Source organism: Penicillium cinerascens (genome assembly GCF_028974065.1).
Source record: "Penicillium cinerascens strain IBT 15544 chromosome Unknown scaffold_4_segment0_segment0, whole genome shotgun sequence".
In the NCBI taxonomy this organism is placed as follows: domain Eukaryota; kingdom Fungi; phylum Ascomycota; class Eurotiomycetes; order Eurotiales; family Aspergillaceae; genus Penicillium; species Penicillium cinerascens.
Window position 1 is genome coordinate 927,525 of NW_026695297.1, and position 26,739 is coordinate 954,263.

The window sequence follows — 26,739 nt, forward strand, 5'->3', positions numbered from 1 at the left end:
TAATAGAGATTGCACTCTCCACCATGGAGAGCAGTCCCAGCATGAGGCCTGTGTCATCGGCACCCTCAGTCGCGGAGGGATTCTCACCTCTCCGTGAAGCGCTATTCGTCATAATCGTCTGCATGGCCCAGTTCATGACCCAAACAAACGTCGGGGTCTGTCTCTCCCCGCTAGACATTCTCGGAAGGAGCTTTGGTATCGATGATCCCGGCATCCTAAGCTGGTTTCTCGCTGGGTATTCATTGACCGTTGGTACATTCATCCTGGTCTTCGGCCGATGTGGAGACCTATTTGGCTACCGGCGAGTTTTCCTCTCCGGGTTCATCTGGCTTGCTGTATGGTCTCTAGTGGCCGGATTCAGTGTATATTACAACCACATCTTGTTCATCGTTGCGCGCGTTCTGCAGGGTATTGGGGGCGCTATGATGCTGCCCAATGCACTGGCTATTCTGGGTGCTACTTATCCACCTGGAAGGAAGAAGGCTATGATCTTCGCTCTTTTCGGGGCTGTTGCTCCTAACAGTGCCGTCTTGGGAGTCGTCTTCGGGGCGATATTCGCGCAACTTTCTTGGTGGCCCTGGGCGTTCTGGACTCAGGCTATTGTTTCCGTTGTTTGTGCCATTATAGGCTTCGTTGTGGTGCCTTCTATTCATCATGATATTCCACATGATGTGAGCACATTTATTGGTATCCTGAAGGCACTCGATGCCCCTGGTGCTTTCTGCGGAGTTGGAGGATTGATACTTGTGAATATTGCGTGGAACCAGGCCCCCGTCGCAGGCTGGAGCACACCATATGTTTACGTGCTTCTGATTATCGGCCTCCTCTTGATTGCCGGCTTCTTCCTCGTCGAATTCCGCTATACAGAACATCCCTTAATCCCATTTCACGCCTTCAGTCGCGATGTCTCATTCGTGCTGGGCTGCGTTGCTTGTGGATGGGGCGCATTCGGCACATGGATTTGGTACTTCTGGCGCTTCCAGATGGAGTATCGCCGCACAACTCCACTCCTAGCAGCCGCGGAATTTGTACCAGCTGCACCGATGGGTATTGCTGCCTGTTTTATCACTGGGATCCTTATCGCTCGACTGCAGCCGGGGTGGATCATGATCATGTCGATGACCGCCTTTACGCTCGGCAATATTTTCATTGCCATCACGCCAGTGGATCAAACATACTGGGCCTTGACGTTTGTCTGCCTGTTGGTGATTCCATGGGGGATGGATATGTCGTTCCCTGCCGCTACCTTGATGCTCTCGAACTCTGTGGAAAGGAAGCATCAAGGCATCGCGGCATCTCTAGTGACTACAATCGTCAACTATAGTATTTCGCTGAGTCTGGGATTTGCAGGCACGGTAGAGACGCATGTTAATAACGGAGGAATGACTCCGGAGGATACATTGAAGGGCTATCGGGGAGCACTATACTTCTCCACCGGCCTCGGTGGCTTGGGTATGGTTCTCAGTGTTATATTCACGCTGAAATGTTACTGGGAAGAGAGGAGGCCGAAGTCGGTCGAGAAAGAAAAGTGGCCTGATGAGGCGCCCTCAGCTGAGGGATTTTCGGGCGAGTAATTGCGACTCGCTCAATCGTACCATATTTTCCATCTCCACTGTTTGCCAAGACAGCCGGTTAGAGCGCCACAAAGTTAGAATTCCGAGACAACCGAATACGGGGGCATTCACCGCAAGCCGTAGGAGGTCTTTACATCATGACTAAAGGCTTTCAAGCTGCAGAATCTCATGTCAAACCGGGCCCGTGTGACAAGCAAGCAAGCTTTCGCATAAGCTTTAGCGCAAGCCCTTTAAAGTTTGCAGCGCAGGGTGGTTGAACCGACGCGGTTATCAATCGTATCCATCAAATCAATCAAATCAATCAGATAATCTCTGGCACCGTAATTTCCTCGGAAGCGCCGTTACCGGTGAGACGAAAACGGGCTTGGCGCACGGCGCGGAAAGTTCATATTAGGGTGGATCTTTACCATTTCCACGTGTGGCTCACCTGGTCATAACTGGCATTCGGGTAATCCCATTTGGATCCATCTCCGGAGCACCTGCGTGGAGCCCAACAGGGTTTGCAGTCGACCCCGATGGCCCTTTTTTCTCTCCAGGCCCTCTCAGCCGCCTTGTGTGTAAATGTAGGTGCTGATTTGCCGATGTCGGCAGCTAGTGCAGCTCAAATACTGAATCCTTGATTGCTGATTCTTTTTCCCACGAACTCCACATGGCACGAGGCGGGATACCATGCATGTGCGGCAGAAATCGGCTGCAAGTGGGTTAGGGTTCGGCGGACCATGGCAAAACACGAAAAGTTGAACACGAGACTGGATCGTCGGACGTTGATCAGATACCGCTGCGGCACTAGTAATTTTCACTCGGGCGGACCACCTAATTTCAGGGTTCGCACGGGCTCTTATCAATCACCGGTATTCCTCCTTCCCAAGGGTCACGTCCATCCCTCTCTTCTGCAGTGCAGGCTCTCTGGGAAGCGTTTTCAAGATGGGTCAAAATCAAGTGTTTGCCGTCACTGGTAAGTGAATGCGCTGTAATCGCATTGGTATATATCCGTGTCGGATACCGGCTGACTCGATGCGACCGCCCAGTGTTTTTCATTTGCTTCCGAGAATGTCTGGAAACCACCGTGGTTGTCTCGGTTCTGCTGGCCTTCTTGAAGCAGTCGTTGGGCTCAGGACAGGATCAAAAAACGTATAAAAGGCTTGTGAAACAAGTATGGCTAGGGTGCGGCTTAGGTCTTTTCATCTGCTTGGCCGTTGGTGCAGGCATGATCGGTGCTTTTTACGGCCTTGGCACCGACACTTTCTCCGGCACGGAGGACATTTGGGAGGGTGTTCTCGGTATCATCGCTTCCCTGATTATTACAATCATGGGCGCGGCGCTGCTGCGCGTTTCCAAACTCCAGGACAAGTGGCGTGTCAAGCTTGCTAAGGCGCTGGAGCACGAGGCCAATCCCAATGAGACGCGCAGGGGTCGTTTCAAGAGATATATGGAGAAGTACGTGATGTTCTTCCTCCCCTTCATCACGGTGCTGCGTGAGGGTTTGGAGGCGGTCGTCTACGTCGGCGGTGTTGGTCTGGGACTCCCGGCCACCTCTTTCCCTCTTGCTGTGGTGTGTGGTTTGGCGGCAGGAATTCTCGTGGGCTACATCATCTACAAGTAAGCTATCCAATACTTCTACGGAGCACTGAGCCAGAACTGATTCTTCGCAGGGGTGGACGAGAGACATCGATGCAGATCTTCTTGATCATTTCGACCTGCTTCCTCTACCTGGTCGCCGCTGGTCTGATGTCGCGTGGAGTTTGGTACTTCGAGAACCACGCCTGGAGCAAGGTCATTGGAGGTGATGCCTCCGAGACAGGCTCCGGTCCTGGATCTTACAACATCGACGTCAGCGTCTGGCACGTCAACTGCTGCAACCCCGAACTGGGCGGCGGCGGTGGCTGGGGAATCTTCAACGCCCTGCTTGGTTGGACCAACTCTGCTACCTACGGTTCGGTGATCTCGTACAACCTCTACTGGCTCGCTGTCATGATTGGCTATGCCCTGATGCTTGTTCGTGAGCGCCGAGGACCTCTGCCATACATCGACCCAGCCTTGCGAAAGGCGGCCAATGCCAAGGGACGGGCCAAGGCATTTGTGTTCCGCCAGAAGTATGAGCCTGAGCCTGACTATGCGTCTTTCCACGCAAGCGGTGCTATTGAGACCAGCGTACTCGGCAAGGAGAAGGACTCCGGTGCCGGTGTGTCTACCGTAGCTAAGTCAAGCTCTTCGGCTTAGACGGTTAAGCGGGCCCGATAATCGGAAGAGCCATGCGACTGGCAATAGTGGGAAGCTAGAAGCAGAAAAAATTCCCACAGTTCGCAGAAGCAAAATGAACGTAATTTTCACTTTCCTGTAATTTTGGTAAACCAGAAAAGGAATGTACCCTGTAGTGGGACGCGCGAGTAGCCGTAGGCTTAGCAAAGTTTAGAGGCCCGGGCCCCGAAGGCCCGGGCTTGGCAGTCTATTTGTTGCCTGGGCCCCCTTCGTGTTCCAGGGATGCAACATTCCTCCAATGGACGGACCACCAAGCATCAGATTATCACTGGACGGGACCTTGCCACCCTCGTCTCGCTAATCAATCGAACCCACACCGAGCGCTGATCTCAGTTGTTTTACAGCCCGCGTCGCTGCTCTGGAGCCAATATTCAAGGGTCTTGGCATTCTATATAGACCTGCGCCCGGAGTTTTCGCCAGCTTAGACCCCACCCCGTAAGGGCATGTGGACTCCTGAGAAACAAGCGAAGACAGGACCACCACGGCCCACTTTGGTATACTGCCACCTATCCCAGAGGCCTGAGCTACGCCCGTGAGCTTTGAAATTTTTTACTTTTTTACTTTTTTACTTTTCTAAACAAGCCCCACCGTGTACCACCGGACGGTAAGATCGATAATCTTATCGCGTGGTGCGCAGAAAGTTCAGCCGATGGGCCGACCTTGCGAAAACGGGGTTGGTGTTAGTCCCTGGGGTGGTTCCTCTAGGTCATTATTCTTGCTCCTACGACAGTTAGGTTCTTCTTTCTTCCATGCCCTCTCTTCCAGACAAGCACTGAAATCCTTGGACATGGCGAACCCCTTGGGAGGCCTGCTTTTGCGCCTCGCGGCGCTGCTTTTCTTCTTCCGCAGCTGCCAGGCCAAAACTGTCACCTATGATTTCAACGTCACCTGGGTTATTGCCAACCCGGATGGTCTGTTCGACCGAAAGGTCGTCGGCATCAACGGGCAGTGGCCCCTGCCTACCATTGAGGTGGACAAGGGTGACCAGCTCGTCGTGAACATGTATAACGGTCTTGGGGACAAGAGTACCTCCATTCACTTCCACGGGATGTTTCAGAATGGCACCAACAACATGGATGGCCCTTCTATGGTCACCCAGTGTCCCATCCCGCCGGGTAACTCCTTCACCTATAATTTCACCGTCAACCAAAATGGAACCTACTGGTACCACTGCCATACCGACTATTGCTACCCGGATGGCTACCGGCAAGCGTTGATCGTTCATGACACTGAATCGTACTTCCACGATATGTACGATGAAGAGTTTGTGCTCACGATGAGTGATTGGTACCATACCTTGGTCGAGGACATTGCTCCGCACTTTATTACTCTCGCGAACCCGACGGGCGCTGAGCCTATTCCGCAAGCATTCCTGGTCAACGATACGATGAATACCAGTATACCTGTGAAGCCAGGGAAGACCTACTTGCTAAGGTTGATCAATGTGAGCGCCTTCGTCGCCCAGTACTTCTATATCGAGGATCACACGTTCAAGATCGTCGAGATTGACGGGGTCTACGTTGACGCCGCCGAAGCCGACACGCTATACCTTGGCGTTGCTCAGCGGTACTCAATTCTCGTCACGATGAAGAATTCCACGGAAAAGAATTACCCCATCGTGACAGTCGCAGACTCCGTGCTTCTGGATGTTATTCCCTCCGACCTTCAGCTAAACTATACCAATTGGCTGGAATATAACGCGGATGCCGCACACCCACAAGCCGTGATGACCGTGGACACATCATCCGACCTCGTCCCATTCGACGACATCACCCTCGTCCCCCACGACAGAATGGAACTCCTCCCCGACGCCGACCTGACCGTCGAGCTGACAGTGATGATGGCAGACCTCGACAACGGCGCCAGCTACGCGTTCTTCAACAACATCTCTTACACCAAACCAAAGGTCCCCACTCTCTACACCGTGATGTCGTCCGGGAATCTCTCCACCAACGCCGAGATCTACGGAGAGTTCACGCATTCCGTGGTCCTAGGACACAACCAAATCGTCGACGTCGTCCTGAACAACGGCGACACGGGCTCGCACCCGTTCCATCTTCACGGACACAACTTCCAGCTCCTCCATCGCGAGCCGTCATACGGGGCACACTTCTACGATTACGCAAGCGCGAGTACCCCCCCGCTCACCTACGATCCATCTGACCATGCTGCATTCCCTCCATACCCAGCCCGTCGTGACACATTCGTCGCCCCGCCGCACGGTAACTTCGTCATCCGCTTCGTGGCCGATAACCCGGGTGTCTGGTTCTTCCACTGCCACATCGACTGGCACTTGGCACAGGGACTGGGAATGTTGATGATCGAAGCTCCTACGCAAATGCAAGAGCGGATGACTATTCCAGAAGGCGCATACGATACTTGCAGGGCTGCTGGTGTGGCCTACGAGGGTAATGCGGCAGCCAACACGGAGGACTTCCTCGACCTTAGCGGACAGAACAAGCAGGTCGCCTGGCTACCCGCTGGCTTCACTGCCAAGGGTATTGTGGCGATGGTGTTCTCGTGCGTGTCTGCCTTCTTGGGAATGGCGTTTATTTCCTTCTACGGAGCTACGGGCATCCAGTCTAAGAAACCAGAGGCAGAAGGGGAAAATCAGGAGGGGTCGGCTCCGACGGATAGCCAACGGCTGAGTCTGTAGATTCATGTGCATATAAATGTCAATGTTAGTGTTTTGTTTATGTTATTGCCGATATCGGGGCGTCCATTGGCTCCACTGTTCGATTCCGCTCATGAGGTACTCCAAGCCTTTGGTGTACTTGTCCATTTCCGGGCGCAAGGTGCCGCCGTTCTCCTGTTTGAGATCTTCGATGGATTGTTTGAGCACGATCTCCAGTTCTCGGCAGTAGGCGTACATCAGGCGCTTGCAGGCTGTGTAGGATAGGCCTGTCTCTTGGGATAGGATGTAGATTGCGGAGAAAGGGCGGGCTCCGTCGGTCGGGTTGCCTTGGTACACTTTGGATTCGCGGTCCCAGCTGTAGATGTCGTTCAATACGCCCATAAAGCGGAATGCACAGCTTTCAAGTGCGGCGGTCTGGGAAAGCTCTGGTGAGCTGAGATGCAGATCTGCGCCGAATCTGATGAGCGCCGAGTAGAACCTGGACGGGCTTAGTTAGTTCGAAGCATAACTTCATTAAATGGAGGATTACTAACGGTCTGCCGACATCGACCTCTCTATGCTCAAGGTATGGTCCCAGGTGCTTCACCGACATGCGTTCCTCAGTCGTCTGGGCTTGAAGGAGAGCGCAGAACCCTTCAACTAGACCACGCGCCAGCACATCATCAGTGCTTTGCATGAGCTGGAATGTGTCGAATAGCATCCATTCAAAGCACTTTTTTCTGTCTGGCTTGGATTGTCCTCGTACAATTTGAATTAATCGGTTTCTGTAGGATAGCATCTCCAGCAAATCCATCTTCTCCAGTTGGTCTAGATATTGTCAGCATAGACCTAGCACCATAGACGCATATTTTTGAACTCACCATCGATCAAAAGGATCAAGTAATGCAGCTTGCAAGTCATCTCAACTCGATCATCAAGAGTAAGCGGGAAGAATTGGCTGAAAGCACGAGACATTCCAAGTGCGAAGAACCCCTCCTTCTCCTTTTCGCTCGCAAACTCCCAGTGCTGGTCAAACCATGGCTCGGTCTGGGCTTGGATGGCCTCCCACCCTAAAGGGTGGATCTTTGATTCTAATCGACTCGGTGGAATCTCATACAGCTGGTGGTGGAGAGGGGCTTCGGAAGAATATCGACTCAATGAAGTGGTGATTTGCTTGAATGTTGAGTTTCTGGGCAATTCATATGGTCTCGGTCTCGGAATCCCTATGCGGAGACCGAGGGCCAAGTGTCTGGCGCATGCCCTTGAGAAGTGACGCATGTTCAGTTTGGAGGCATGTAGGGGGTAGGACCGTTCACAGTCTCCACGACTGTGGCGTCACTCGTATGGGACTCTCGATGTGGTGGTATATTCCCTCGAGGATAGCTTTGAAACCGTCCCTTGCTTTGAACGCGTTGCCAGCCAGGCGCCGATAAGATTGCGCACGTGCCACCGGGATTAACGGGGTTGATGTCACCGATAGCTGCCTTTGCGGGACTTCCCTTCTTACTCTGTTCTTCGACGCAAGTTCTTCCCTTTTGAGTAGATCAATCGATATCTCTAAGGGCCGTCCAGCTATAGCCTATCTTAAAAGGGCCCCTATACCATATCTACACCAGAGAATCCGACCGCATTTCCCGCCAATTCACCAGTATCGACGCCAGATAGCTTCACATGCTTCCTATGTGATCTACATATGCCGCTTGCTTCTACACCCAGAAGTAGCTTGAAACGGTTGCACGCAACTAGTCAACATTTGGTCGCGACCAGGGGCTATTCTACAGTCCACCCAACATCATCATCACCCATCTCAACAACATCCAAAATGACACCACCAAGCAATCACCGCGCCCCATGGCGCAGCATCCTCAACACCCATCTTGAACAAACACCAGGCTACGAATTCACTATTGCGACCGTGGGCCAAGATGCTCACGGCCGTACTGTTCCCCGCGTGCGCACCTGCGGCTGCCGCGGCTTCTTCCCAGAGCTCGAACTCCATCCAAAGGGCCAACAAGCTATGGATGAACAGGTTGAAGATGGTGGGAACCCGTCTGTGTACGAGAGTGATATGCTGTCGTTTACGACCGATATCCGGATGGAGAAATTGGGACACCTGGAAGAGTCGGGGCATGCTATCGAAGCTATGTTCTGGTTGACGGATATTATGGCTCAGTGGCGGGTTAAGGGGAGGGCCTACGCAATTGGGAGTCCCGAGAAGGATGAGGCTGAGCAGTTGTCCCGGCAGGAAGCTGCTAAGGGGCTTCGGGTGAAGAGTGATGCTAACGGGGATACGGCAAAGTGGACATGGGAGAAGGCTGTGACGAAGTATTTTGCAAACCATTCTCCTATCATGCGAGGTATGTTGCTTTCTTACACTGTTTAGTGCTCTGTTGGCAATATTGCCCGTTCTTGTTTTCCCCCTTTGAATGCTCCATGGCAAACATCCATGCATACCCGACAGGTCTCCCATTTAAGGTTGTTCTAACTATGACCACAGGTTCTTTCAAGAGCCCACCCCCCCGGGCAGCCACGGTCTAAAGCACCAGATGATCCAGCTTTAGGGTTGGGACAGAAAGTCACAGATCTTCATGATCCTGTTGCTCGCAAGAATTTCAGGGTGGTGGTCATCCAGCCCGAGGAAGTTGAGAGGCTGGATATTTCAAATCAAGAAGACATCAGGAGATGGAAGTGGACATTGGTCGACGACGGCCAACCTGGGAGTCATTGGGTAGAAACCGAGTTGTGGCCGTGATTCCTTCGTGAAGCCGACAATATATATGAATACTAAGTGAAGTTTGTATCTGATGCGTAAAGGCAGTGTTTTCAAGGCACGCGCCCAGGTGTTGGTGGCAAGTCCGTCTATATGTTCCCAATTTTGCATTTTAAAATGACTGCATTCGCGCTTTGAGCAAGAGAGTTCGCGTCTTGGGCATATAATATCTATTATATTTCAGCTGCGCGCCCGTTTGTCCTCCGTCAACACCCGTCTTTTCGGACTGTCGCCAACGGACAGGACATCTCGATCGATAGCATCGATAGGCTGTATTAAAAGCCTTCGCAATGGCCTTCTCAGAGGCCATTGAAGACGATAAACCAGGTGGGGATTCCTGACCAGGCTCTGATCCCCGCGTGCGATCGAATATCTTTCTGATATCATATTACAGCCAGTGCAGCAGAGACAGTCGATCGATTTGCCAGTGGCAAGCTGCGAGCCTGCCAACTGTGCAGTTCCAAGAAGAAGCGCTGCACGCATAGGGGCGGCGACCACGGCGTCGTCGGCGAGACCGACCTCACCATGAATACCAGGCTGCGAAAGCGAGAGCAAGGTGAAGCCTCCGTAAGAGAAACCCAACCTCACTTTCCGTCTTTATTCTCTCTGAAATTTCCCAAACTTACACTCATCAAGGTCACTGACACCAGCCACGCCAAAAGTCCTTCTTCACCTGCTTCCACATCTTCTACCACCGATACCAACGAGATGGAGAAGTTCAACGGGCGCCACAAGCGCTCGGTTTCAGTCAAGTCCGCAAGGAAGAATGCTGAGTCGACCGCGCCGGCAAAGACCGCCACTACCAAGACCACCAGGGCCACCAATGGCGAGACAGCCGCCTCGAATGCCACTGTCCCCGAGCCGCCCACCGACATGCTGAGGGGCTCCATTGCCCTGTCTGTCCATTCCGTCTACGCACATGAGCTTCAGCAGCGGCTGGATGATTTCGAGGCCAAGTTTGAGGCTAGTATGGCTGCACACGAAGCCACCAAGGAGGCTGCCCAGGCTGTTCGCGAAACTGTCCACGGCTGGGTCGATGCCTGGACCTCCGGCCGGTGAATTCATATGGTCAACAACGTGCATCCTCGGCGCTCTCATTCAGGGTCATCATAACGGTGCTGGGGAGTTTATTTCATCTGGGGGATTCATGTACCTACACCACGGAGGTAGTTCAAATGTTCATGTTCACAGAGAGTTCAAATCTCTTTCGTCTAGGTACGCGTACCTGAATCCAGTCCGAGAGGGCTCGAGCCATCACGTGCACGTGTACACGTGCGCGAGGGACGAGACAATAATTACTCGAACATTCAGCGAAGTTCCCTGTGCTTCCGTCCGAGCTTCACTCCCTCCGAATGCACACAGGAGTCGGTCTGAAACACAAGCACGATCACATCCTCGACCCTGTTCGCTCGGGGATTTCCCGGTGGCTTGACGGCTAGGCCGTGAATAGTTACCCAACGCGAGTGGGTTTCTCATGCATAGAGCTACCACTGTATAACCCTGGCAGGTTTGAGGTATGAACAAGGGCAGCGTACAGACAAGAATGTAAGGCCCCCGGGCTCCACAGAGAGAACGAAGCCAAAGTACAGTCAACCTCAGATTCCCCCCCGATGATCCAATCATCAGCTCTGATCGCAGCGACGGGGCCACCCGGTCTCCAATCCACGGCCTTTCCCGGTCTGCCGCCTCAAAAGGATCGCCCTCTGGCCCCATCCATGTCGAGATCCCCGGCGCTAGTATCCCCCGTGTATTTCCACCGACCCCGTGATCCCCGTGATCCCCGAGTCCCCGACGCCGACCGTTACGTGTCATGTCCCTCTTGGGAAAGGCACCGGGTCCATCGTGGTTGCCGCTCCATCTTGGCTCCCATTCCGGTGCCTTCTTGAGCCTGTCGCAGTGCTTCGTAGGAGGTTCTCGCGATTATGGATGTTCGACGATGCGATGACATAATCCCCGCGCCGTGCTGGGAGTGGTCAAGAAGTATTTGTCACGTTGAGGGCTCCGAAGGGTGAGGAATGGATGTTCAGGACATGCCCCATACTCTCGATTTTGATTGAGTATCTCGATGTGGATTTCAGAAGTAGATCCTCGTCGGAAACGTGGAAATTGTCATGCGTTCTTATTGCCTGCAACTGGAACTGTCAAGAGATGCACATCATGAGGAATCCACACCGCTCCTTGGGGAAGCGTAAGCTCGGTGTATAGTCCAATCAATCAGTCTATGTACTTTAGCAACAGTAGTACAAACAGTAGTACAAGAGTAGGGAGGAGGGCCGCAGCGATGCAGGCGGCCATGATATCCTTGTTTTGGAGGAAAGCCGCCGGGGACTGTATCAGCACGGGTACCAATTACGGTAATGAAACAGCCGGCCCAGACAGAATGACGGCCCAAAGATACTTACCGTATGATAACAGAACTCTGCTCACCTCTCTTTTTGATCCTTCCCCGTCTTTTTCCTGGCTTCCCTTTCACCCCTCCCCAAACTGCTACCCTTCACCATTTCTCCATCTTTCCTGCTCAGGATACTAGGGAGAAATACTAATATCTGCTGCCCGCTCCCGCCCCCTTATACCCAGCTTCGCCCTCACGATTCACGAACGCAACGAAATATCGGGAATACCCCCGGTCTACAACTACCATCACCTGTCGTTTTTAGTCGCTGTATACGCCTTGAGGAGGCTCCCGGAATTTCTCGCGCCGTTGATCGGAGCTTATTTGGCATGGCTATGACTATGGATGCACTGGGAGCCTTTTCCCACCTACAGTCGAACCTTCCCTCATGGATCACTCGTGTCTCCGAGCTTGCCGCTCATACTTCCGCCAAACACATGGAATACTCCGAAGCATACCGCCGACATACCACATACAAACCCCGTCGTCGAAAGAATAGCTCCGTACGCTCCATTCACACCGACGACTTCGCCCCGATTCCCCAGCGCGAGTGTCCTACCCAGGTAGCCGTTGAAATGTCCACCACGGTCGAAGATGCTACAACAGCCCCCCAACATGCCGGTCGCAAGCGCGGCGCGGACGAAACCTCGTCCATCGACTCCAGCGAGCGCCACGCCTTTGTCAGCACCCGACACAAAGTGATCATCGAGTACGACGGCCACACTCAGAAAGTACTGGAAGAAGTAGTACGCGACATCGGTATTGCCAGGAACAACATTCGACGCGGCAGGATGTTGTCGATGCCGCGGGTAGGGGCAGGTTACCGCGCAGGCCTGCTGAACAAAACTGTCAACATTGGTACAAACAACCAACCCGGAGGCGCGCCGTCGTCCATCTCCGGGCTGGCCTATGTTCGCAGCATGCGAACTGGAGGTGGCGTCGTGGGGGTCTCTGGGTCTAGTGCTAGCTTGCAAAAAGAGTCGCTCTTTGACTATGCGGACAAGCAGTTGGAGCTGGCTCACGGGCTCTGCGAGACAGCCGCGTACCAGGTCCTTCGATGCGGTGACTGCGGTACCGAACTGGACGGCGTGGAAGAGAAGTTCCAAATGCTACTGGAAATGGTCGACAACGAAGTGGAACGTCTCGAGGAGGAGAAGAAGAAGCAAGAGCAAGCGCAATCACCTCCCGAAGACAAGGAGAACGAGACACCCGTAAAGCCTCCTCAAACCTCGACCGCCGCTCGACTTGCCAGGGTCGCCGCAATCACCAACAAACAACCCTCGACAGACACACCCGGCACCATTGAAGTGGACGATGACGAGGCCATATCGGTCGAGTCCATCGACCTCTCTGCATTCCGATCATCCCGGATCCGAGTGTAAGAGGCCTGTGTCGTGTCATTTGTTAGTGAAGTTAGCGTGTTGAAGGCCCTTGTCAGCAAAAGCATTACGACCGGTTCATCCCCCTTCGATTTTTCCCCAAAAATACCATTATTCTATTGTTGCCATTTGGCCCTGCACATTTGATCCAGTCTCGACTCGCGGCTCGCGCAACCTCATTATACCACTGTCTGTCATTGAACGCTTTTTTTCCCAATTTTCCATTCTGTCTTTTTTTTCCCCTACTGGACCATCACTATCCCCCTGTCCATCATTCCGCATTTGTTCCAGCGCATCATTGCTAGCGAGCACGGCGTTGGCAACGGCGTTTATTTGCATTTATCTGGACCTGGCCCGTTCATTGGCCCTCCATTATCTACCTGGCAAATTGTACTTGGGAATTCTTTCTTGTGTCGGTGTGTCAGTAGTCTCGGTTGTAGAGACTTCATGCAACCTGCATGCGACATCCTGCTATGGCAATCGAAGCGAGAATCACTCGGCCCAATATTGTATAATATACATCGTTTCTTCTCATTGGATCCCTCCAAGTGTCAACGTAGATTAGCGGATGCGCGGCGTAGAACATTGCATTGACGGTTGTCATGTCCCTTGGCGCCGTTCCCAAGAAGAATCGTACGTGCAGTTCTAACGGTTTTTGACAGGAGTGGCAGGGTTCTAGGGGCCAATTATGCGTGCAGGCCCAAGACTAGGTTAGGTGCCCAACGTGTCTGAGTTTCCCAACGGCCAAGGATAGGACTGCAGGGGGTTTTGTTACGTCTTGCGGTGATCTTCGATAACAAATGAACTCTGGTCGGACTTCAGTTACATCCGTGCTGTCCCGGCAACACCCCTATCTAATTCTGAAATGAAGGATATAGAGTTGCAATCGATGGAGACGGGTGGTACGCGGACTTGCGCGGCGTTAGGGTGTGGGGTAGGAGGTGCAGCCCAGCAAGGATGATTCTCGTTGATCTTGTTTCTGTCTTGGAGATCACTCTGAGATACAGAGATACGATGGAGTATGTACCACGAGGCATCCCACGCGCTGGTTGATGGTAGTCTAGACGCGGTCAAAATATGTAGTACTTTTGTCCATGGTGGAGGGAGGCGTAACAGCCAAGAGCTGAATTCATTTCCGCCAGGCGCACACGGACCTATGTACCAGTGTGAAGATTACCTACATCCAGCGGGACTTTATATGATCCCGCTCTATAGAGGTAATACCACCCTACCTTGCTGTGAGGGCACTGAGACTTGACTATATGCTCAACACAACTATAGAATGATAAAAACCCCACTAAGCAACAAACTTGTCAAGCTAATAAACTATGTAAACCTCCTTTACGAAATAAATAACCAAAATACAACGAAACAAGGAGCCCCTAGTCCGCTTCGCGGACCCATCCCGACGGGTCCCATCTGCCATTTTAACTGGTCCAAACCAGCGGGGTCATATTTCGTTTTTCCCATGTAGCGGGAGACATTTGAAACCTTTCTGTTACGGAGATCAAAAGTACGATGCAGAGAGGGGTCGATGACATGTTTTAAATTGCCCAGAGATTTCTCTCGTGGGGTAAGACAAAACGCATTCTTGCAACTACGGCTACGATCCATTCTAATATAAGTGAAGCTAAAGGGATCAGAGGCGCATACATACGCTAAGCTATAAAAAAAAAATGAGGCGCTGAAGCCACATCAGTCACGTACGTATTGTGGACATGACAATAATACATACATCCCTAATAGGAAGAATGTGTCCGGGATGATTGAACATAAGTCCGTAATAATCCATTTCCCCCGGCTTCTGAAGGTTTTACATACACGTCTCGTATCTTTCAGGGTACTGTCATACCGACATTATTATGGAGCCCGACTGTCAAAGACAGCCACCCCTGCCGGCTAATATAGAGGGCGGCCAATAACCGTCTGCCACAGGGGTCCATGAGAGCAGTGGCTTTTGTGACTGCCTGCACTAGGCCTCGAATCGTTTCTCCGCGGCAGTGTCCATGTTTTGAACCTGGATTCGAAATTTTGGCCTAGAAGGATCAGTCGAAGGAACATGCATCTTCTAGACCCCTAACCCGCCTAGGCAAGAGGGTCGTAGTTTTCGGGTTTATGAGCTTGGCGATAGTGAACTGTGATATTAATCTGGTGATCCGAGTACGAGGTGAAGCATGTTGCCCAGAGTGTGGTGGCTTGCGTGTCGTCCATTGGCATTGCAGATGGGAGTGACTGCCGGTCAATCCATGGACGCCCAAACTTAAAGGCTTTTCGCCTTGCTACTTCGTCCCGATTTGGTGGTATACCAGGGATCTACGACTTTCCGTATGGTATTGAATGCATTCTAGGTTTGAACTATTGGAGCACGGGAGACAACAGAGCAATGATCAGAGGGGGTGGTTCACCAGCCCGTCGATCGCGGGGTTCGAAAATTGATGAGAGGTTGGGAATGTACTGCGAGTTGATCAGTCTGGGCATTTATTCAAGGTTAATCCCTAACTGCTCTGGTAGCCTTCCTCGGGCTTTGAATGGCTCGTCGCAACGCCTACTGGAGGATAAGGATGAGTGAGACCGTCGATGGTGAGATGGGACCAGAAGTACCGGGCAATTCTCACTGCCAGGGGCATTTTTCTTCTTAGGATCATTAGTTGAACTGAAATACAACAATTCGGTTGTGTAGTGTAATGGTCATCACTGCGGATTCTGATTCCGCCGATCCCGGTTCGATCCCGGGCACGACCTTTTCTTATTTTTGTTTGAAATCCTTACAAGGAGCCAGGGCAGGATCCATTTTTGTTTCTTTTTTTTAAAAAGTAACCCAACATTTAAAGTGATCTCGGATGTCAACTTACTGAAATAGCTAGCTTTTTGTCCAAGAAAGTGTGGTGTTTAAATAGAAGTTGGTGAAGCTCCTCCTCGGGCTATATATTTGAATGGTCCTTGGACGTACCCAGGAGCATCAAATCTAGATTAGAAGTCGGGTAAAGATAAGCCATTGTAGAAATCACTTTGAATTACGAGGCAAAGTCAAGAAGAGGCGTGGAAATGGAATGGTTCTCAATTTGAACTACTGAAAATATAATACATCTTCCAAGGTTGATACTGACTTCATGGAACGTGTATGTCAAGTCCATCATCATATGGCAACATTCTCGACCACCAAGGGACATGACGCGTGAACATCAGCCGCACACTACGAATAAGATAGAGATAGGAAATTAGGTCCTGAGACTCCTCAAAGAAAACCTCAACAAGATCGGTATAGATCGTCCACTTCACATAAACAAACAAAACGCAGAGCCCAGATCAGAGCCAACCAGGATCGAAGCACGATCTGGAAGGCTGGGTATCACTGTAGATTATAGACCGGAGGGCATTTTCAAGACATCGACAGATATTTCGCGGGTGCAGGTGCATGTTTAGTAATAGGTCTTCTCCTCGTAGATCGGGGGCTCGCCTTTGTCGACGTTCCAGGTGATCTTGGCGTTCTCGTCGAGGAAAGCGTCCTCGTCGGTAATCGGGATGACGCGCGAGGTGTGCGCAACTTCCTGGCGAGAGATACCGAGGGGGTCACGGGGGATCCAGAGAAGAGGGGCCTGCGAGGTGATGGCCGGGTGGCAGTAAGCGTCGCGCTCGGCTTCCTCAGTGTAGGGAGGGACATCGAGTGGGTTAGGAACCAGACGGCGCAGGGTGGCGTAGTCGTGGTAAATGTCCGGGCGCAGGAACTTCACGAAGAAGTTGGGCTTGGTGTGCGGGGGCGGCATGGTGGTGTGAGTGAGACCCTTCTCAGCCGAGTCGACATTGCCAACACCGCTATCGATGCTGGCGACGCCGTTGTTACCGGCATCGACACCCTTGGTAGGCTTCTCCTCAGCAGAGAGCTTGCGGCGCTCCTCGTCCAGCAGAGACTCCTCCTCGTGCTCAAGGTTCCTGGGCAGGTAGTTAATGAGGGGCTCCATGGCGCTATTCATCGAGATATGGTACAGGACGACAAAGACCAGGAAGATGATCATGAGGATCAGAGGTCCCACGGCGATGCGCCTGGCACCGGAGGCTATAGCGAACAGACCGATCAGGCAGACCATAAGCAGGTAGCAGCCTACGGTAAGGTGCTGCAAAGCTCGAGTGTACGCCTTGCCCTGCGTGTCAATGGTAGCGTTCGACACGTAGAGCAGGTTGTACCGGTAGGCGAAGTAGAACAGATACAGGCCAACAGTGCCGAAGCCCATGACAAGCGGGGCAATGCAGGAGTAGATGATTCCAATGACAGTCAACAGAGTCATTGCAGGGTAGACAGTACCCCAGCCGAGACCAGCCAAATTGGACCAGCGGCTGTACATCTTGCGGGGAGTCTTGTCGAGGAACTTGCCCAGAATCTTGCCGATGATCAGACCAGTGATCTGCAAGAGAGCACCGGAGGTGAAAGACAAGCCCTGCAGAACAATGTACGCGATGTAGAAGTTGGAAGCCCTGGGGATCTTCTGAGAGAGCAGGGTAGCAGCCGACGCGGGATCCATAAGAATACTGCTGATAACACTAGTGGCAGCAGAGGCCAGAGTGAGGACCAGGAACACCTGAATCACCTGGAAAGCGAAGAACCAGTTCTGAACGATCAATTCAACTTCAGCCCGGCTGGAAGCACCACCCCACTTGGCCATCACTGGAGATAAGTTAGCTTAAGTAGTAGAAATAGAGTTTGCAGGGATGTTCATACATCGAAGAATGATAGGCACGAGCGAGATCAGAATAGACATTAGGATAGTGGGCAGAAGACCAGTAATGAGACCCAAGAGGACTTTGGGAAGGTTGTTGATAAATCGCAGGAAGGGAACCTTCTGCTCCAGATAATTAATGTTGGAGATCGCACCAACCACGGCAGTGGGGATAGCCCAGAAAATAATCATGGCGATAACAAAGGCAAGGGTAGCACTGTAACGAAGGACGCGCTCCCACCACTTGATGCGGAGGTTGGCCCAGATGACCTGGGTAGGATCGAGACCGATGTAGCGGGGAGTCATGTGCAAAGGCAGATTGTGAGCGACAGATTGGTAGGCGCTCTGCGCATCAGACTGGCGGTAGAATTCGACAAACACGGACGAGACGAGCTTGCAATCGCCAGCGCGATGCTTAGCCTGCAGCTCCTCGATCTCAGGAGTGAGACGCTCGATCTCCGAGCGAGCCCAGTTGATAGTGTCGACCTTTTTGCCAATGAGGAACTTCAGACGGTGGGTAGGGCGGTCCTTGGCCTGAACCCATTTGGCGGCAACGGAGCCAGACTCGTCATCAAATTGGCCAACGCCCTCCTCTCCCTGGTTACCATCCTCGACGGTGCCCTGCTTCTTGAGCGCCTTATTGCGAGCCTTGTTGGCCTGGACAATGAGAGCAGTCTCGGCACCCTCCAGCTTCATGGCCGCGGAATCACGTTCCTCGACCTTCTTCTCGAGCTCGGCGGTATCCGTGGCGATCCAAACGTTCTGGACCTTCTCCTTGCCGAACATGGCACGGATCTTGTCCTTGTTCAGGTAATCCGCAGTCACGGCGGAGAAAAGAACGGTGCGCGACGAGATACGGTTGGCATAGGCGGGCGAGAAGAAGTAAGCCTGGCGCAGGTTGATGTAGAAGATGTGCTCGCGGGTGATCAACCAGAAGACGAAAGAAACGAAGATCCAAGCGATGAAGTTGTGAGCGAAGTAGCGCGCATAGCCATCCTTGTCGATGTTCCCAATATTCAGGATATCGAATTGCGTACCTTTGCCACCGCCAGTCGCATTGACGGGGAACAGGACGGGCCAAGTGATGCAGCAGCCGACGAATAGAAGCATCGAGCATAACTTAAGGAAGCGGAGCAGCAGGTACGCATCCAAGGAGTGGTGCTGCAGGACATAGGTATCGGGGAGCTTGTACATGGAGGTGATCCAGTTCAAAAGGCCGGTGGGCGATTCGGGAGTCTTCTGCCAGTCGCGCAGGTAGCCAATGTAGGTTCGGGGCATGTAGGTGCGACGCTGGGACTTGCGCAGGATGATGAACAGAACGGTCATGACCGCGGCCACGGCCAGGGCGGGGATCAGAGTGGCTAGGAGCGCGGACAGTGAACTACCCGTCGAGCTGGGGTCATCCTAGATTTCATGTTAGTACTGTTCCAATTGGATTGTCGCGTTGGACGTGGAACATACACTGGCCCGGGCAAAGAACCGGTGCAGAGTACCGGTTTCCGCCATGGTGAAGGATTGAGCGAGGCTCGAATACAGAATCGAAAAACAGAAGCCTCAACCTCAGTCGTCTAGAGTTGGTTCACACGTGGAAATTCTCGAAAGGGGAGAAGGTGGAAATGTTCCTCGGGCGATGAAAGGGAGAGCAAGAAAAAGGAAAAAGGTCGGAGCAGCTTAAGCTTTAGAAGGCGAGGGGCACTGGAGCTTACGATCTGCGATCTCGGCTACGTAACTACCGTGAATATTCCAATTTAATTTCGATTCGCAAGTGGTACTTTTAGCTTTTCTGCTGATTTCTGCCCCCTGTTACACCACTCGCACCTGTCCGAATCTCCACTTGGTGTTTGGGTGGCGAGTGAGGGATTGATCCAGACTTTCGCCGCCGCCGGATCACCTTGCGATCGGCCGCTTTTGTGGTTCAGCTAGGTCAATGACTCCACGAGATCGATTCTCCATATTTTCCATCGCTATGCTCTCTCGGAATGTTTTGTGAGAGTTGCCTGCACACCGCAAGGGCCTCGGAGAAGACCGATTGCCAACGAATCAGCCACACCAGCCACACATCTCCGGTCTTGGGTACTCCACCGGGCGAGTTTCCCAGCCGCAAGGGGGTGCACATCGGCAAAACAAACGGGAAGGTTTAATGGTCACTCGTTCTACGTATCATGGAGACTGTTTACCCGCTCGGAATCCAGGGGTTCTGTTTCACCACAACATACTCGGTCGAAACCCCGATATCTACCCAGCTAGGTACTACATCCCAAGACAGGCAGAATATAGTTCGTTACGCCTGGTTTGAGGCACGAGTCCGCTTGTACAGTATGGCTGGTGAGTTTCAATGGCGTGCCAGGTAGATGATGAATCCGTGCAGATGATCACACGTCCGATCGCGAAAAGGAGATCGTCCAGTTAGAGCGCTGACGACGTGGATCCAATAGATCGGGCGGGATAGGAAGCGCTAAGAGCAGCTAGTTCAGCTGTAGTGGGCTGCACTATTTGACCGGGGTCTGTAACCATGGGCCGGTGGCGGCACTTTCAAAATCTGCAAAAAACTCCCCCGCCCCCTTGGTGTTGCTTGATGGTGGACTGTAGAAATGACAATGTGAAACACTCAATTTCGGCCGTGCCAGCATGCTTTAATTGTGTAAATTATAGAGTTTCATAGGGCCAGGAATTGAAATGCGAAAACCAGAACCCCGGGATAGGACAAGGCGGGTGATATCATCACCTCCTATCGCGGTAATCGCTCATACATAGTGATTGGCGATCCTTTACGCAATTCGTCACCCCTGCGAGACGGTTCCTCAAGTGTCCCAAGATCCATCGCTGGCACACGCTTCAAGGTAACTCTAGGTACCACTCGCCCTTCGTTATTATGGAGGGTGACTTCGGAGAACTTCTCCTGGGTTACGCCCTCCGTTCTCCGCTCCTTGATCCACTTTGGTGTTCGTGTTCAGCAACCCTAATTAGGTATCGGCCGATCAAAGGTTTTTTTTTTTTTTTTTCTGATATCAGTTTTATAATGTGAACCGAGGCTGTGGCCCTGGTCCTACAGTACGCTAGTGTCCGCCAAGAGCGATGACGTTTAGACTTGACGATCCTGGTTCCCGGGTCCCCGAGGTCTGCCAAGACACGGTGTACATGCCCGGCTTTGCCTACTTGAACTGTCGATATAGGTGATATGCAGGTTGATCTTTGGATGATCGATGTCAAAGCGACTTTGTAAATTGTTTCATTGATAAAATGCTAACTTTCCTCTTCGAGTTCCTCCTCGAACACGTCAATGCCGCGGATCGGAGGGCGCAGACTCAAAAAGCTCATCAAAATCTCGTTGAAATGGAATTGCAGGTCAGGTCGCAGCTGTCGATGTGTCTTCAGAAGTTCACCGGTAGACCACGATCGCTCGGGATTTTGTAAGTCGGGGTCACATCCCTGTTCTAGCAACAACCAGAGCAAAGTCTCGCAGGCAGGGTGTCGGCCAAGCTGATGGTGCTCGACCATCGTTTGCAAATAGTCCAAGAATCGTCTGGTCTTGCTGATCGAGTCCTTGAAATCCCAGAGTGCCGCAGTAATGAAGATGAGGGCCGCAGTCCGGCTGATTTCCTGAGTCTGATGGTCGCGAACCACGTACATGCGTGATTCATGTGGCACCTGTGAGGGCCGCGGCCCGCTGGACAACAAGGGGAACAGCGGGCTTTCCATTTGAAAAGCATCCCGTCTCTGGGGTGTATGTGCCAAGTATTCGGGGACGCGGTGCACTTGCATTAGGTCGTGCGCCCCCCGGAGAAAGGTAACCAGCCATCTCCGGTCAGCTGGGTCGACTACCATGCTGTTCGGCGCCATGATGTATCGCACGTAGTGAAAGGGGACCTCTACGGACATGTTGGATCCAGTTCGCGGTCGCATAATTCGGACGGCCTGTTCCAGATAGGCTTGGGCGTCTGGCTGACTGCCGAATCGCCACTCTGAGAGGGCCATACCTGCCAAGGCCAGGGCCAGATAATCCGGTGGAACCTGCATAGAACCCGAAAAAGCCTCCTCGATACGCTTCCGGGCCTGGCCAACATGCCATTGAACCTCCAAGGTGTCGGGAGTCTCCTGTAACTGGGCCTTCCACCGCGCACAATAGACCAAAATAAACGACTGGAAGGAAAGCGGATGCTGCATGGCCGTGCGGAAGATTTGATTCTTGACATACGGGTTTTGTCCAGACCAATATGTTAATTTGTTATTCCAATAATCGACCAGCTCCATGTCTTCGGGATTGTGGACCTTTGGGAGACTCGAGAATGGATATGTGCGGGATTTATCAAGCACAGGAATGGGTGAGCTCAGTTGCATGGGCACTGTCGGTTGCGAGACTTGGTTCACATTTGAGAACCTGATTGGGAGCTATAAGGCAAACTGTTAGCACCATGTTGATGTCGTAAACGCTGTTTGATGCATGGATCGTGATAGTTGGGTGGCTGTCTACCATACCGAAGAATTCTGGTCTGCAGATCGACCCGGTGCGCCAATCAAGGCCACATCTTTTCCACCATCAGTACCATACCCGGAGTCTTTTCTGGTAGACCAAGAGAGTGAATCTTGAAGCTGCTCCTGGACTATTCCATGAGAACGTTTGCGCTGCTTCCTTTTTTCCTGCACGTGGTGCCGCATAACATGGGCGCGCTTCTCCTTCGATGACGAGTTTGAGTCGACGAAATAAAACATTTGGTTCTTCTGGTTATCCGAGTTGGCCGCGCGCCTTCTCCTTCTCGGTTTTGCGTTTTGAGCGCCATCGCCAGAGGGTCCTGCTACACATTCAGCACGGGTATCATCTCATACGTGGGCCGGAGAACGTACCCGGAACCTCCGGCATAGATGAATCTGAAGGCTCTGCTGATGGAATGGGCGTCGAATCCACCACCCGTCGCTCGTTTTCAGACATATCGCGACGGAGGACAAGAGGTGGTCGACGCAGTAGGACAATCGCTACAGCAGCATACCGACCCGACGATCGCCAAAATTCCTCCGTTCACACTTTCGGGATTTGGCTACAATCATCGCAGACATGCAGGCGACTATCAACGAAGGGGCGACGATGCGGGCTCCGCTCAAGAAAGGGCTGAGGAGAGGGTGGCGCTAGAGCAGATGACAATTATACTCGGTAGACGCAACGCAAGGTGAACACGAAGGTTCATCGTAATCTCCGCGGGGTTGGAGAAGGATGTTTCACGGTCACCAAAGATGCCCAGGTGTAGGGTCCAGGGTGCGCCGAGAAACACCAATGACTGAGTTAAGTTAAAAGGATGCGAGGGCATTTGGGTATTTCCCGAACCGAACTATCAGAGTCGGGGAGAGAGGTCCCGAGTGGGTCATTATGACCATCTCCAACGGGGAGGAGAGGGGGAAAAACAATCTACCAAGCCAATGTGTCACCGTGACTGGATGGGACCACTTGCCTCCTGAGGAGAAAAGCCGGCTTTTGTTCGGGGGAAAGGATCAGTGCGCAACAAGGGTTTAGTTCCAAAGGTCTCCGTTTTCATTTAAAAATTACCTTCCCAAACGGGTGTGTCTGTTCGCCCGAATTACGAGGTGTTGAGATGCCAGGTGTCAAGGCGTCAAGGCGTCAAGGCGTCAAGGCGTCAAGGCGTCAATATTAGTCAGAAACCACTTAACGCGTCGGCTCCGGGTCAACCGTCTCCCCGGGACGCGTCTCGCGTCTCGCGTCCCTGCGAAAAAAGCGGTCCCCCTTAGGTGTTTATCATAACTGTCCGTACTTGACAACCACCTCTTGGTATCCGTGAGAGCTCATTGTTTGACCGCGGCTTGTATTCGGCCGTTCGCTCTCTCTGCCATGTCTTCCCTCTTCGATGCCGTCCTCCAGTCTGAGCTGGGCTCGGGGCCTGGCGCCCGTCATAAGCCTGAATCCGAACACGACCGCCTGCCCAGTTCTCGCCATACCGAGGAGGGCAATGGTCTCACGAGTGATACGAATGCGTTCCCCGATGACCAAATCGTTGGAGCCAGCACATCGGCTGTCAGTCGTCTACGGAATCCCTACGCTCCTGGCCCCCCGCCCGTGATCGATGAGGCCGGAGAGAAAGTTCAGCAGGCATTCGAGGAGCTTCTGGAGACATTCATGGAAGAGCCCTCATCATCGGCCCCTCCCTCTTCTGGAGAGGCCCTGAGCGACAAATACTATATCGCACAGATCAAGGGCATGAAGAAATTTGAACTGTCCACTCTCTATGTGGATTTCACCCACCTGACCTCCCTGGAGAACCATATTCTGGCCGATGCCATTGCCGGCCAATACTACCGATTCCTCCCATTCCTCACCAAAGCTCTCCACAACCTGGTTGCCAAATATGAACCGGAATACTTCGTATCGCACAGATTGGCCTCTAGCGCATCCACGCAACCCAGTGCTTCCGTGGCCTCCGCTTATTCCAATGTCAACGACAACCCCGATTTGGAGCGTCAAATCCGCGAGAAGACTCGTCACCAACAGACCGACAAGCTGTTCGCGCTCGCTTTCTACAACTTGCCGCTGGTTTCTCGCCTTCGCCAGCTGCGCACATCGCAGATTGGAAAGTTGCTTTCAGTCTCAGGAACAGTCACAAGAACCTCCGAAATCAGACCCGAGCTGTCGCTGGGAACCTTTATCTGTGAGGGCTGTAAGACTGTCGTTTCAAACATCGAGCAGACCTTTAAGTACACCGAGCCCACCGAGTGCCCAAATGCGACCTGCGGTAACCGCAATGGCTGGCGCTTGGATATCGGCAAGAGTACCTTTGTCGATTGGCAGAAGGTCAAGCTTCAGGAGTCGTCTCACGAGATCCCAACGGGTAGCATGCCCCGCACTATGGATGTTATCCTGCGCGGTGAAATGGTCGACCGTGCCAAGGCCGGCGAACGTTGTATCTTCACTGGTACCTTGATTGTCGTGCCAGATGTGAGCCAGCTGGGACTTCCCGGTGTGCGTCCCGAGGCTGTCCGTGATAACAACTCCTTCCGCGGTAACGAAGTCGGTGGCGGTGGTGTGTCTGGTCTCAAGGCTCTGGGTGTTCGTGATCTGACTTACCGCCTGGCCTTCCTTGCCTGCATGGTGACCCCGGATACTACAACCCCTGGCCAGAAGCCGGAGCAGCAGCTCAGCGGCCAGTCAAACAACATTCTGGCCTCTTTGAACCAGAACCCCGATCCCGATACGAATGACGACAAGGCCCAGGAAGCTTTCCTCCAAAGCCTCACACCCGCCGAGGTCCAGGATTTGAAGAGACTGGTCCACTCAGAGTACATCTACGCCCGACTAATTGACTCGATTGCGCCAATGGTCTTTGGTCATCGCCAAATCAAGAAGGGCCTTCTTTTACAGCTGATCAGCGGTGTCAGCAAGAAGACAGCCGCAGAGAGCCTGCAACTGCGTGGTGATATCAACATTTGCATTGTCGGTGACCCATCCACCAGTAAGAGTCAGTTCTTGAAGTGAGTAAACCAGAATCGCCCTACAACAACTATCAATTCTAAGATGATCCCCCAGGTACATTTGCTCCCTGCACCCCCGCGCAGTCTATACCTCCGGCAAAGCCTCATCCGCAGCCGGTCTGACAGCATCCGTCGTAAAAGACGCGGAGACGGGAGAATTCACCATCGAAGCCGGAGCCCTAATGCTCGCAAACGGAGGCGGAATCTGTGCCATCGACGAATTTGACAAGATGGACATCGCCGACCAAGTCGCCATCCACGAAGCAATGGAACAACAAACCATCTCCATCGCCAAAGCCGGCATCCACACCACCCTCAACGCCCGCGCCTCCATCCTAGCCGCTGCTAACCCCATCGGCGGCCGGTACAACCCCAAGTTAACTCTGCGCCAAAACCTTAACTTCAGCGCGCCCATTATGTCTCGATTTGACGTGTTCTTCGTCGTCCGCGACGAGCCCAAGGAAAAGGTTGATCGTGAGTTGGCGGAGCATATCGTCAACGTGCACATGAACCGCGACGAGGCTATCGAGCCGGACCTGAGCACGGAGCAGCTGCAGCGCTACATCCAGTTCGCGCGGACTTTCCGTCCTGTTTTCAATGAGGAGGCCAAGGCTCTTCTTGTTGAGAAGTACAAGGAACTCCGCGCGAATGATGCACAGGGCGGTATGGGTCGCTCGTCGTACCGTATCACTGTGCGTCAGCTGGAATCTTTGATCCGATTGTCCGAGGCCGTGGCCAAGGCCAACTGTGTCGAGGAAATCATCCCCGATTTCGTGATCGAAGCGTACAATCTCCTCCGCCAGAGTATCGTGACGGTTGAAAAGGACGACGTCGAGGTCGATGACGATGTTCGTATCCGTGGTGGGGACGAGGACCTGGAGATGGGCGATCGGGACCGCGATGGCGATAGCCCGATGCGTGAGGACGGCGAAGAGGCCCAGACCCAGCCCCAGACGAAGGCGGAGAAGACCAAGACTAAGATCACTTTCGACAAGTACTCCAAGATCCTGAACCTCTTCGTGCAGCGCATCCGCGAGGATGAGGTGAACCAGGGTGAGGGCGTCGAGCAGGAAGATCTGATCCTGTGGTACCTGGAGCGAATCGAAAACGAGCTGAAATCAAAGGATGACTACGAGCGCGAGCGCGATCTGGCCGCCAAGGTGTTGAAGCGCAGCGTCAAGGTGAGTTTTTCTACGCCCATACAATTTCAGATTTACAATTATGCTAATATTTTTTACAGGACCGAGTCATTCTCCGTATCTCATCGAGTCTCATGGAAGACGCGAATACCCAGCAGTCCGCAGAGGAAAAGATTCTTTACGTGATGCATCCAAACTGCGCTTTCGAGGAGATGTAGGCAATTGCCTGATCTCGCTTCGTTTCCTTATCTATTTTCTGGATCGGTTGTTGTTTAGCATTTTCAGGGTGGATTCAACTGGTGCAAGGGGGTTATGAATGATGATATCCGTTATGCCCGTTGATTTTATGGCACTAGGCATGAAATGTATACTTCACAACATATCTGGACTTGCGTAGATTTCAAGATGTAAAGTAACTAACTCTACGGTG

At 52.7% G+C, this 26,739-nt stretch overlaps 10 protein-coding genes across 10 annotated transcripts; 7 read left to right on the plus strand and 3 right to left on the minus strand.

Moving 5' to 3' along the window:
* Positions 1–23: 23 nt before the first annotated feature.
* Positions 24–1,574, plus strand: N7498_008309 (MFS transporter; the record flags this gene model as incomplete). The annotated part of the gene is made up of 1 exon (XM_058455371.1): positions 24–1,574. The coding sequence occupies one exon, from the start codon at positions 24–26 to the stop codon at positions 1,572–1,574; it is 1,551 nt and encodes a 516-aa protein (XP_058305359.1).
* A 924-nt stretch (positions 1,575–2,498) lies between these two features.
* On the plus strand, positions 2,499–3,794 carry N7498_008310 (FTR1 family protein; the record flags this gene model as incomplete). Its single annotated transcript, XM_058455372.1, has 3 exons — positions 2,499–2,529; positions 2,603–3,173; positions 3,227–3,794. 3 exons carry the CDS (start codon positions 2,499–2,501, stop codon positions 3,792–3,794), a joined length of 1,170 nt encoding a protein of 389 aa, XP_058305360.1.
* Positions 3,795–4,620: 826 nt separating this feature from the next.
* fetC (putative ferrooxidoreductase Fet3) lies at positions 4,621–6,489 on the plus strand (the record flags this gene model as incomplete). The annotated part of the gene is made up of 1 exon (XM_058455373.1): positions 4,621–6,489. One exon carries the CDS (start codon positions 4,621–4,623, stop codon positions 6,487–6,489), a length of 1,869 nt encoding a protein of 622 aa, XP_058305361.1.
* Positions 6,490–6,531: 42 nt separating this feature from the next.
* On the minus strand, positions 6,532–7,725 carry N7498_008312 (uncharacterized protein; the record flags this gene model as incomplete). The annotated part of the gene is made up of 3 exons (XM_058455374.1): positions 6,532–6,946; positions 7,002–7,275; positions 7,329–7,725. The coding sequence occupies 3 exons, from the start codon at positions 7,723–7,725 to the stop codon at positions 6,532–6,534; spliced, it is 1,086 nt and encodes a 361-aa protein (XP_058305362.1).
* Positions 7,726–8,269: 544 nt separating this feature from the next.
* Positions 8,270–8,985, plus strand: N7498_008313 (uncharacterized protein; the record flags this gene model as incomplete). The annotated part of the gene is made up of 2 exons (XM_058455375.1): positions 8,270–8,804; positions 8,945–8,985. The coding sequence occupies 2 exons, from the start codon at positions 8,270–8,272 to the stop codon at positions 8,983–8,985; spliced, it is 576 nt and encodes a 191-aa protein (XP_058305363.1).
* A 522-nt stretch (positions 8,986–9,507) lies between these two features.
* Positions 9,508–10,276, plus strand: N7498_008314 (uncharacterized protein; the record flags this gene model as incomplete). Its single annotated transcript, XM_058455376.1, has 2 exons — positions 9,508–9,544; positions 9,612–10,276. The coding sequence occupies 2 exons, from the start codon at positions 9,508–9,510 to the stop codon at positions 10,274–10,276; spliced, it is 702 nt and encodes a 233-aa protein (XP_058305364.1).
* Positions 10,277–11,938: 1,662 nt separating this feature from the next.
* N7498_008315 (uncharacterized protein) lies at positions 11,939–12,991 on the plus strand (the record flags this gene model as incomplete). The annotated part of the gene is made up of 1 exon (XM_058455377.1): positions 11,939–12,991. One exon carries the CDS (start codon positions 11,939–11,941, stop codon positions 12,989–12,991), a length of 1,053 nt encoding a protein of 350 aa, XP_058305365.1.
* Positions 12,992–16,407: 3,416 nt separating this feature from the next.
* N7498_008316 (uncharacterized protein) lies at positions 16,408–19,206 on the minus strand (the record flags this gene model as incomplete). The annotated part of the gene is made up of 3 exons (XM_058455378.1): positions 16,408–17,648; positions 17,703–19,104; positions 19,162–19,206. The coding sequence occupies 3 exons, from the start codon at positions 19,204–19,206 to the stop codon at positions 16,408–16,410; spliced, it is 2,688 nt and encodes an 895-aa protein (XP_058305366.1).
* Positions 19,207–20,943: 1,737 nt separating this feature from the next.
* N7498_008317 (uncharacterized protein) lies at positions 20,944–22,627 on the minus strand (the record flags this gene model as incomplete). The annotated part of the gene is made up of 3 exons (XM_058455379.1): positions 20,944–22,089; positions 22,177–22,490; positions 22,543–22,627. 3 exons carry the CDS (start codon positions 22,625–22,627, stop codon positions 20,944–20,946), a joined length of 1,545 nt encoding a protein of 514 aa, XP_058305367.1.
* A 909-nt stretch (positions 22,628–23,536) lies between these two features.
* On the plus strand, positions 23,537–26,545 carry N7498_008318 (MCM DNA helicase complex subunit MCM6; the record flags this gene model as incomplete). Its single annotated transcript, XM_058455380.1, has 3 exons — positions 23,537–25,170; positions 25,226–26,351; positions 26,411–26,545. 3 exons carry the CDS (start codon positions 23,537–23,539, stop codon positions 26,525–26,527), a joined length of 2,877 nt encoding a protein of 958 aa, XP_058305368.1. The 3' UTR covers positions 26,528–26,545.
* Positions 26,546–26,739: the final 194 nt, after the last annotated feature.